General features: G+C 41.8%; 1 protein-coding gene across 1 annotated transcript; it reads right to left on the bottom strand.

The window, feature by feature from the left end:
• Window positions 1-2,507: 2,507 nt before the first annotated feature.
• On the bottom strand, window positions 2,508-8,261 carry LOC115436316 (NACHT, LRR and PYD domains-containing protein 12-like; the record flags this gene model as incomplete). Its single annotated transcript, XM_030159164.1, has 6 exons — window positions 2,508-2,644; window positions 5,552-5,722; window positions 5,903-6,076; window positions 6,177-7,968; window positions 8,053-8,164; window positions 8,196-8,261. Coding segments are annotated over 6 exons (2,325 nt in total), but the record flags the coding sequence as incomplete, so codon positions are not given.
• Window positions 8,262-12,258: the final 3,997 nt, after the last annotated feature.

The following is a 12,258-nucleotide window of genomic DNA, read 5'->3' on the forward strand; positions in this document are numbered from 1 at the left end:
CAGTGTGAAATCCTGGATCTGTGTCAGTGAGGCAGGATGTTTGGTACATGTACAGAGTTACAGATGGAACATACGAGAGGAGACTGTGTCCACACATACACTGAACACACACTAACCTCTGTGGGAATTCAACTGTGTCATTGTTTAAATAAACTCAAACTAATGCTAATGTCTAATTTGAAAATGTGTGTGTTTATTTCCAGGTGTGGTCAGTGAATGCATCACTATCCAGACAGTGATGGAGATGAGCCGCAGTGACCCATGGACTATTACAGGAATGACACTTAGATGGTATCTGTTCATGAAATCCATCTGTATCATCACATTCATGTTGTGTGTAGGATGGTTCCATCCTCAGTACAGTTTGTTGTTGTTGATCCACTTGTAGTTTTTCTGCATCAGTGGATGAGAGGATGGAAATGGAGGAACATCAGACAGAACTGAGAACAACTCCTTTTCTGCGCTGAGGCTGCTGGGTGACACATTTAGTTTTTATTCCATTCTACTTTGGGTTAAATGTGGGTCTTAGTTTTCGGAAACATTATTTAAAGAGAAGTTCACAAAGAGTTTAGTTGAGTGTTTATTCAGTTTGACTTTATTTGAGTTTATTGTTCAGTAGTTTGTTCTTGGCTGAAATCACTTCTCTTGTGCTTTTTATCGACTAGATAAATAAATAGACGGTGTTTATCATTACTTGTGTTCTCTGGAGGATGTTGAAGTCATGTCAGTTCTGTCTTTGTTCCACTTGTACATTTCCTGCCTCAGTGGATGAAATCCTGGAAATGCAGAACCATTATTCAGACCTTCTGGAGCTGCTGGGTCAGTCACAGATTTGCTCTTCATGACTGAAAAGCTGTTCTGAGGTCAGTGAATACTCCAACTGTGGGATGGTTTGGATCTGTTAAATTGGTGATTCTCTCAAACTACTGGTCGGATTCACTTCAAATTTTATATGTAGCTTCCTTTCAACAATATCAACAAAGTTGGTTCACAGTTTTGAGAAGTGTAGATTTTTACATTTTTGACAAATATGTGAAATATGAAACATTTGCCTTTTTTGATGGTTTATAATATGTAAATGATCACAGATATCAATATAGTTCCTATTGATCACTGATAGAAGTCATATGTGGACTTTGATTGAACGAGTTGATTTCTCCTCCAGTGAAAGTACGGCCCACTCAAGACCACAGGACTCTAACATCGAGACAGAATCTGTCAGTTTGTTGTTGTTGATCCTCTTGTAGTTTTTCTGCATCAGTGGATGAGAGGATGGAAATGGAGGAACATCAGACAGAACTGAGAACAACTCCTTCTCTGCGCTGACGCTGCTGGGTGACACATTTAGTTTTTATTTCATTCTACTTTGGGTTAAATGTGGATCTTAGTTTTGGGAAACATTATTTAAAGAGAAGTTCACAAAGAGTTTAGTTCAGGGTTTATTCAGTTTGACTTTATTTGAGTTTATTGTTCATTAGTTTATTCTTGGCTGAAATCGTTTCTATTAAGGATGCAACGGTTGAGTCATTGTTCATGGTATGGTTTGGATGCAGAGGCCGGCTGGAGCCCGGCTGTGCTCCAAAACATAACTGGGAGCCTTCAGTCATTGGACGACCCACTCTACCAACTGAGCCACAGCCGCCCCAAATAAAGGTATTTATGGAAATCATTCTGTTCAGATCTCAGCACTGCCTCCACGGTTCCTGGTGGTACTGCTCCGTTTCATCTGTCTGGGTACGCATCTGCAAACTCCTGGAAAACAGTCAGAATTACGCACATAATGTACGCAGAGGAAGGACAGAACGCACCGTCCATATCCATCTGCGTCTTTAACGGAGAGCATGAGCCCTAAACACAATATGTGCCGGGGTGGTCACATATTACGTCAGGACTTCTTTTGCACACGTGGGTCACTTTAGGGTCACATTCAGTTCATACTCAAAACTGAAAGAAGTCGCATTTAATGTGTTATATGAACAAGCACACACAAAAAAATGAATTTCACCAAAAAATCCAAAATGTGCATTTAGACCTGCTGTCTGATCGTAGCCTTAGTCCAGTTGTTGAAGAAGAAGAATGCATGTTCACATCTGCACATCGCACAGAGACACTGAGGATCCCAGTGACCAGAGGGTGAACCCAACGAACAGTGGTTCAGTGAATGTGGTGTTGAAGGAGTGGAGGTGGACCAGTTTGTCAGAGGAGACTCTGTAGAAGGACACAGATCCAGCAGGACAGTCCACATACACTGAGACTCGACCAGAGCAGGAGGAGAACCGAGCCAGGCTGGTTTTCTTCTTCTTATTAAGGCTTTTCTTCTTATTATGAAGGGCGTAGCACTGACCATAAGAACATTCCAGACTCCAGGAGTGGTCGTTGTATCCAAACCCACATTCTCTACAGCCTCCTTTCCTTTCAATTCCTCTGTAAGTCACTGCTATAGAAACCTCTCCACTGAAGTCCACCTCCCAGTAACAGCGCCCAGTCAGACCAGTTGAACACATCACCTCTTCCCACGGCTCGAACCGGTCCTGATGATCAGGGTATGGCTGAACCTCCTCCACATGCTCCACCTTCTTGTTGTTTTCAGACAGTTTGAGGTTTCTGTTCGCTGTGTTTGGATCCAGGCTAAGTTCACAGAAATCTGATGGACAGAAGAAAACACAAAACAGCTGCAGTTATTGATCAATGACATCATATATTGATCAGTGACATCATATATTGATCAGTGACATCATATATTCAGTCAGTTATAAAGTGACTGTTATTACTGGAATAAACAGAAGCGCCTACTTTTGACCGGTTTTCTCATTTTTATTATTCATCGTCTTTTTCTTAGGAATAATGATAAATCAAAACTAAATCAGGGGCTTGGTGAATGTCCTGTTCTCGTTGTGTTGTTTGTGTTTTTAATAATGGTGTGCTGTAGCTTTAACCCTTTAACCCCTGACGTGTCTGTGGTGAGTGTTATCAACATTCAATATTCATAAAAATTCAACCGTTTGCTCAATAGGAAAAATTTCAAAACGTGCTGATAGAACACTTTGTTCTTCCCATAGGCGTCTGAGCATGCTCAGTGCACCCCCCCCCCCCATTGCCTGTGGAATGGGGGGGTAAAACACAGCAGTGAGTGACACTGACTCACAATAAAAATAGATGAATTCAACTTTTTTTTCTCACATTTTCCTTGTGGTTTTTTGTTTTTACTGTCATTTCCAGTGTTGTCGTGATTTTCTTTTCTGTTTTTTTTTTTTTTTTTTTTACAGTGTTTTTACCAACTTTTGTCTTTATGCTTTATGGTGTTCAACCAAGTGTGAAAAAGCAGCTGGACTGAATTAAAAAAAAAAAGAGCCCAAAACTAAAACTACTGGGCCTAAATTCAAATATACTTCTTGCTTATTTTATTCTTTTTTTTTTCTCTTCATTTTAGTCTTTTTTTTGTGCATATTTTTTCATGGTAGTTATTATTTTGTAAATATTTTATTTGTTTTGTTCATTTTGTCACTCATTTTGTTTATTTTTTTATATTTTGTTTTTATTTTATTATTTGTTCTTCAGTATTGTTCAGTTTTTGGCTTATTTTGTTCATGTTACTTATTATTTTGTTGGTTTATTCTTCATTTTGGCTCATTTCATTGATCAATTTTGCTGTTTTTGTTCATTTTGTTGCTTTTTTTTGTCTGTGTAACTGCTTTTTAGAGTTCAACCAGGTGTCAAAAAGCTGCTGGACTGATTTAGGAAAAAAAAATAAATAAAAGAGCCCAAACCTAAAACTACCGGGCCTAAATTCAAATCCTTGTTGTTCAGTGTGTTCCAGTTGATGTTCAACATCCTAAATCTCTAATTGATGTACCTTCTGAGTGCCTTATTTAGTCCAAACCTGTCAAACTTCAGTTCCTCTTTGTCTTTTTCTGTTATTTCACCCTGTTTTGACCCTAAAACACAGGAAAACAAACCCACTCCCTCTCCTTTCAGCTTCAGTAGCACATGAGGGTGCTTGAACCAGCAGCTGGTCTTCCTTTTGACTTGGTTCATTTTCTATTACTTCAATAAGCTTCGGTAAATCACTGTTACTGGTGGTTTGGTGTCCATTATTATGTTCGGATCTCGAACCAGCTGTTACATAATAATGGGGACTTGTCCCGGTCGTTGAAAACTAACCAGTTTCAACTTAATACCATCTGTAACATTGCCGTCTAATAGGATTCAGGTTGGGTTTCATCTGTAATCCAATGTAAATCCACTTACACTTCCTCAGACCTGGTCTCAACCATCGGACTCCACTGGGGTCCAACCTGAAAGGAGGGGGGGGGGGGGGGTGTCAGAGCAGCGTTAAACATGGACATGACATCACTGTGATCCACTCCAGCTGTTCTGTTCACACCCAGTCCATGGTTCCTGTTAGTCCCTTATTGAAGGTCTGGGTCTGTGACCGTGGTCTGGAACTTCACACTGATCTCATTAAATGGTGTTGTGTGTCACACCAGTTCTTATGGCATTTGCCGTGCTATCCATATGCATTTTTGACCTTTTCGTGTTTTATTCAGCGCTATTTGATCATGTGTCAGTTTATGCCAAGATCTCCGGTTCACATAACCCTAACCCAGGGGTGTCAAACTCATTTTCTTTCAGGGGCCACATACAGCCCAATGTGATCTTAAGTGGCTCAGACCAATAAAATAATAACATAAATGCCGATAAATAATGACAACTCCAAATTTTTCCTCTTTTAGTGCAAAAAATTAAATTATGAATAACTTAATAACTGAGAAATTCTGAAAATATTTACATTAACAAATGATCCTCTCGCAAAAAAAATGTGAATAAACAGAAAAAAAGACATTTCTTGAGAAAAATAAGTGCAATTTTAACAATTTTTTTGTCTTAACGTGCATTCCAGATCAGAACTACAAATGTACAAAACATTTAGTAACACACAGAATATGGTTCAACTTGTACTTTATTTTCTTTAGACATTTCAGGTTCATATTTGTTTGGATTAGTCACATTTTACTGTTAAAGGGTAGTTTGTAAATGTAAATATCTTCATAAACTGTTATTTTTTCACATTCCGAAACTGTGGAGTTCTCATTATTTATAGGTCATAATGCTTATTATGTTACTTTAGATCACATTGTTCTGTATGTGGAACCTGAACTAAAACAAACTCAACACCCAGGACAGTTAATACTTCAGTGTAATTTTTGCACTTTGCACATTGGTTCTGTGGGCCGGATTGGAACCTTTAGTGGGCCGGTGTTGGCCCTCAGGCCTTATGTTTGACACCCCTGCCCTAGCCCTAACCCTCAGTGCGTGGTATTTGATGCATCGATTCAGGTTGGACGGGGGGCTAACGGACAGAACATACACGCTGAAAACTTATAATGCGTACAGATAACACACCAATTAAAAGTGGTGTGTGTATTTAAGTGAGTCATGATGTCCCGTTGGTACCTTCAGTCCAGGATGTGGACTCAGCTGTGACAGTGTTCCTGTCAGCTCCACCTGTTCTATCACACATTCTGTGTGTGTGCATCAGCTCAGTCCATACCTGACAGTGTCCAGTGTCCAGTGTGGATCCTCCACTAGAGCACACAGCTCCTGTCCTGAGGCTCCTGGATGGTTGTAGCTCAGGTCTAGCAGTCTGAGATGGGACGGATTGGACTGTAGGGCTGAGACCAGAGAAGAACATCCTTCCTCTGTGATCAGACACATTGATAATCTGCAACACAAAACATTGGACAGAAAATGAGGATGGAGAACAGGAGTTCTACTTGTATATGAATCTACCAGGGAGTTGTTTTTTGTTCAATATTGGTACAAATGATTTGCTTCGGCTGATCCTTTAAATGTAGACCAGGGGTTTAATGATCATCAGATGCATTAGGTGTTGAATCCAAACCTGAGAGTCTCCAGTTTACAGTCTGGACTCCTTAGTCCATCTGACAGGATCTTCAGTCCTGAATCCTTCAGGTCATTGTGGCTGAGGTCCAGATGTGTTAGACTAGAGGACTGGGATCTGAGAACTGAGGACAGACCTTCACAGCTTCTCTCTGACAGGTTACAGTAACTCAGTCTGGACAGAAAAAAAATGGTGAAAATGAGTGTAAAGTTATTGATCTGTTTTGTTAAAAGGATGGATTCACAAATGAAATTCTTTCTCTGGTTCTTCTCACACAGCTTTGTTGGAGGCTTTGACGACTGGCAGCAAATTCAGCAGAGCCTCCTCTGAACCAGAGTATTTGTTCAGGTCAAACTCATCCAGATCTTTATCTGATGACAGTAACATGAAGACCAGAGCTGACCACTGAGCAGGAGACAGAACAGACCTGGAGAGACGTCCATCTGTCAGGTACTCTTGGATCTGATCCACCAGAGATCGATCCTCCAGTTCATTCAGACAGTGGAACAGGTTGATGCTTTTCTCTACAGACAGATTCTCATTGATCTTCTTCTTGATGTACTCAACTGTCTTCTTCTTTGTCTCTGAGCTACTTCCTGTCTGTTCCATCAGATCTTGTAGGAGACTCTGATTGGTCTGCAGTGATAGACCCAGGAGGAAGCGCAGGAACAGGTCCAGGTGTCCATTTGGACTCTGTAAGGCCTGGTCCACAGCGGTCTGGTAGAACTTTACAGTTTTATCCTTAAATAGTTTAGACCAAACAGAAGATAGGAGACCTGACAGCAGATTGACTCCAGTGTTGATGAAGGTCTGATGGACATGAAGAGCAGCCAGAAACTCCAGGACACTCAGATGGATGAAGCAGAACATCTTGACCTGGCGTGCTCCTCTCTCCTCTTTAAAGACCTGTGTGAACACTCCTGAGTACACTGAGGCTGAGCTGATATCGATGCCACACTCTGTCAGGTCTTTTTCATAGAAGATCAGGTTTCCTTTCTTCAGCTGCTTAAAGGCCAGTTTTCCCAGAGACTCAATCATCTTCCTGGTCTCTGGACTCCAGGCTGGATCTGTCTCAGATCTTCCATCATATTTGACGGTCTTCAGTTTGGCCTGAACCACCAGGAAGTAGATGTACATCTCAGTCAGGGTCTTGGGCAGTTCTCCTCCCTCTGTGGTCTTCAACACGTCCTCCAGAACTGTAGCAGTGATCCAACAGAAGACTGGGATGTAACACATGATGTGGACGCTTCGTGACGTCTTGATGTGGGAGATGATTGTGTTGCTCTGTTCTTCATCTGTGAACCTCTTCCTGAAGTACTCCTCCTTCTGGGGGTCAGTGAACCCTCTGACCTCTGTCACCCTATGAACACACTGAGCAGGGATCTGATTGGCTGCTGCAGGTCGTGTGGTTATCCAGAGGCGAGCAGAGCGAAGCAGGTTCCCCCTGATGAGGTTCATCAGCAGCACATCCACTGAGGTGGACTTTGTAACATCAGTCAGGATCTGAGTGTTGTTGAAGTCCAGAGGAGGTCGACACTCATCCAGACCATCTAAGATGAACACCACCTGGAGGTCTTCAGAGATCCAGATTCCTGCTTCTTTGGTTTCAGTGAAGAAGTGATGAATGAGTTCCACCAAACTGAACTTCTCCTCTTTCAGCACATTCAGCTCTCTGAAGGTGAATGGAAATATGAAGTGGATGTCCTGGTTGGCTTTGTCTTCAGCCCAGTCCAGACTGAACTTCTGTGTTAAGACTGTTTTCCCGATGCCGGCCACGCCCTTTGTCAGCACTGTTCTGATTGGTTCATGTCTGTCAGGTGGTCTTTTAAAGATGTCTTCACATGTGATGGTTGTTGGTGGTCTGTGTGGGTTCCTGGATGCTGTTTCAATCTGTCTGACCTCATGTTCCTGGCTGACCTCTGTAGCCCCTCCCTCTGTGATGTAGAGCTGTGTGTAGATCTGGTTCAGGAGGGTTGGGTTTCCTGCTTTAGCGATGCCCTCAAACACACACTCAAACTTCTGCTTCAGGTTACGTTTCAGTTCATGCTGAACTCCAGACCGACTTCCTGAATGCAGACCCAGATCAAACCATCAGTCTCACAGTAAATCCAAGTATTTTCATCTGTTCAATCTGTACAGAATCATCTTACTTTGCAGACGCTCAGCCAGCTCCTCCTGCTTCATCCTCCTCAGGAAGTTCAGTGTGATCTTCAGAAAAGCCTCGGAGCTCCTCCTCTGCTCTTCATCCTCATCACTCAGACTCTAAGCATTCTGGGTAATCTGTACTCAGAACCTGGTGGAACTTCTTCAGCTCAGTCTTGAGGAAAGTAATGCTCTCCTCCAGCAGCTGGAACAGAAAACATCATGAATAACCTGAAGATGAAATGGCTGCCCATCTCTTTCAGTCTTAACTAATTTTTCCCAAACTTTTATATGCCAAACATCATGTGACTTGGATTCGGAAATTAAATTAGCTGACCTTCAGGACTGTAGTCACCACAGGAGCACTTGGATTTGAGGGACTACCTGAAGGTATGCAGGGCGCCACCTGTGGCCAGTATCAAACCATATCCCCTCCCATACCATTTCCCTCCTGAGCTGACCAAATAATACCAACGTGATATCAATAAAGTAATAAATAAATATACACATCACTTTTAATTGACGTGTTATCTGCTATAAACTTTCTGCTTCTATGTTTACGCCACGTCAAATACCACACACTGAGTGTCAGGGTTCAGGTTATGTGAACCGGAGATCTTGGCATAAATTGACACACGATCAAATGGCATTGAACAACAGGCGCAATGTCGAAAATGGGTGCCTTTAGCACGCAGAATGCCATAAGAACTGGCGTGACACACAACACGATTTCATAACATCAGTCTTATAATATTGACGCCATGGCAGCTGCCAGAGGTGGAACCCCATAGGTTCCACCAAAAGGACCCAGTGTTCTTGGTCAACTACTGCAATACTACTAAATTCTCCACATCAACTGAGGCTGCGGTGGATGTGGGTTCCAGACTGTCAGGCTGAAACGGATCCACTCCATATGTGGTAAATCCTCAACAGGAGGCTGAGAACTTTACAAACAGACTTTAATCCACTAAGACTGGACCACTTCACTTTTCTTCTTGTCATTTCTATCACATTTTTCGGGGCCTTTTGCCGTGACTGAGTGACGTCCAGTGACAAACAAGTGAACGTGTTTCTGGAATCTATATTATAAAATGGAAGTGGACTCTGTTTGTATCTCAGGCATGACACTAAACCCGTACAGAGCTGACGGCTGCAGTTTGGCATTCTGATGTACTTTGGGTCAGGGAGCAGACTCATGAAAACAGGAAGTTGATAGAGCCAAGATTTTTGGAGATATTAGTAGTTTTGGAATACAGTAGCTTAGGGATGCACCAACACCACTTTTTTCCAGACCGAGTACAAGTACAAGTACTTACATTTGAGTACTTGCCAATACCAAGTACTGATATGAGTATTTAATAATCCCATTCTAGTTGTTAGTTCCTTTTGTAAATGTGCTTTATTGTCGATATCATTAGTCTGACTGGAACAAAGTGCTTCTACTGACATTTAATGTGTTGGAATGAGCGTTTGTCAGTTAATCCACCAGGGGGCGCCGCTCTGAATTAACCATACTGGACAAATACCACGAAGAAAAGTAAAGCTTTTCACAAGAACAAGAAGAAGAAAGTCAGTAATAATAAACATGGTGACGACAGACGGAACACTAATGTGATACTAATGTCAATATTGATGAGGGTAGTTGTCATAAATATGTCAGCAGTTTTTCACAAACTCTCACAGTCACTCTTTGAAAAGTCGCACTGCCTCCATGGTTCCCAGCGGTACTGTTCTATATTCTCCATCTGGGCACGCATCCACTAGCTCCTGGAAAACGTCCGGAATTATGAACGGAATATACGCAGAGGACGGACAGAACTTTACGTCCGTATCCGTCTGTGTCTTTAGCGTTATTTTCGTCACCGTCGTTTATTTAGTTCAATCTCCGCACTGCTGACATCACTCCTCCTCCTCCTCATACCTGCTGCACTATGAGGTGAACTGCACTATGAGCTGCTGTGAGAGGTATCAGTGTGTTTGTATCAGAGCACTTTTACGAGTACGAGTAGAAGTACACGTGCTCAGTATTGGACCGATACCTGATACTGGTATTTGCATCGGTGTAGCCCGACAATAGCCTTACAATCATGTTGCTATACCCCGAGTCATGTGAAGGCTTTGGCGGTGACTGCTGGACAAATGCGGTACAGCATGCATGAATACACAACAAATACCTGGGCTGGGGGACCCGGATGTTATCCCTCAGGGTTGGGATGTGGATTTTAAAAACACCCGCCCCTTTTCACACCCCACCCTCAGTATAGACAATGATGAAGTCCAGGATCTGGTTTCAGGTCTAGTGATCATTATGTTATTCTTCTGGTTTCCAGGTGAGCATCTTATACACACTTTGCACTTTATGCTATAAAAGGTCATATTGTGTAAAAATGAACAACTTTTCAATTTTGACCAAAAACAAACAGTGAAAAATTCTTGAAATTCTGACCCAGTCACTAAAATCAGCAGAGTAAACAATATGGTATTACTACACCAGCACCTTTCTGTGACGTGAGTAAAAAATGTACAGACACATTTTAGAATTCAGCATTTGACCCAACAGGAAAAAAAAAAAAAAAGCATATTAACCAGTGTTGCTGTTATAATAAAAAATAAATAATCCAATTTTATGTAGTATGTTGAATTTTTTAAATGCTTTTTGCATTAGAAAATATGGTTTGTTTACATTAAAAACATGGCATTTGAAGGGTTTAAAAAACATGAGTTAGTGTGTATTTGGTATTATTGTTTATGGCTCAAGTTAATGAAAAAAAAAGGAAATAAAAACAAACACAAACTCGGCACTGCCCAGATTATGCACTTTTGGGGTTTTGGGAAGGGCCTCTGGACGGGATACTGGAGGGTAAAACTAAAAATGACACTACAGTGTAAATACTAACATGATTACAGTCAGGGTTTTCAGTCCTCAGTCTTGTGTTGGAAAAGGTGAACAGATGCAGCGTATGATCACAAACCAACAGTCAGCACTGGTACACATCTGTCGAGTCCAACAGGATGGAAACGTCAGTGAATGGTATGATATTAATGGTGTTAATACTATTATTAGTATTTTTTATTTTTTTTCTTCTCATGTTTAATCACCTGTTTTTTGTCTTTTTTTACTACTATAGATATTAATATTCTTTTCTTATTTCCTTTTTCCCTCTTATATCAGTACATAAGTGTTGTGCTGCTGTTGGAACCCTCATTTCCCAGTTGGAGCTAATCCTCCTCAAATCTGGACCCAGACTTTGGTCCTGGAGCTGGTTTTCCAGGTCCAGGTTTGTGGGCGTTGGTTCCCTCACTTTAGTTTTCCAGAACTGAAAAGCTGCTCATTCGGGTTGAGATGTGTTTAGTGTTCCAGCAGTGGGTCAGGAACTGTGCTGTCCTTCACACTGTTCCAGTTTCTAACCTTCCACCAACCCGGAAGTCATCTCCCATCTTTAAATGCGTGAAGAACGAGCAGAAAGGCGCAGATTTCAGATGTTTGAGTTGTACCTGAACGCATCAGCGGTAACAGCGGCGGTGGTCCCCGACTATTAAGTTACTAAGTTTGACTAAAGTTCCGACAGACAGTGAACGCAGCACCGAGTACCGGACTGAGGGAGAAGAGGGTCAGCAAAGATAGACCCGGTCCAACAAGTCCAAGTTTACCTGAATGTGGACACGGAGAGACCCGGAGGAGCAGCAGTTTGAACAGGAAGTGAAGAAGAGGAGGAGGAGGAAGAAGAAGAGGAGGAGGAGGAAGAAGAGGAGGAGGAGGAAGAAGAAGAAGAGGAGGAGGAGGAAGAAGAAGAGGAGGAGGAGGAAGAAGAGGAGGAGGAGGAAGAAGAGGAGGAGGAAGAAGAAGAGGAGGAGGAAGAAGAGGAGGAGGAAGAAGAGGAGGAGGAGGAAGAAGAGGAGGAGGAGGAAGAAGAAGAGGAGGAGGAAGAAGAAGAAGAGGAGGAAGAAGAAGAGGAGGAGGAGGAGGAAGAAGAGGAGGAGGATGCCAAACTCAACCGGATTGGATTAAAAATGGATTTATGACTGTGAAGTACGGAAGAAAAACTGGAAAAAAAAGACCAATATATATTTTTTAATTATTATTCAGAGAAAAAAAGTCACAGTTCTGACTTTTTCTCAGAATTCTGACTCTTTCTCTCAGAATAATTATACAAAAAATATCCTGGACCTTAATTAATTTTATTTTTCCAGTGGCCCTAATCCTCTTCCTTAGT

This window comes from Sphaeramia orbicularis, chromosome 2, assembly GCF_902148855.1.
Source record: "Sphaeramia orbicularis chromosome 2, fSphaOr1.1, whole genome shotgun sequence".
NCBI classification, from domain to species: Eukaryota; Metazoa; Chordata; class Actinopteri; order Kurtiformes; family Apogonidae; genus Sphaeramia; species Sphaeramia orbicularis.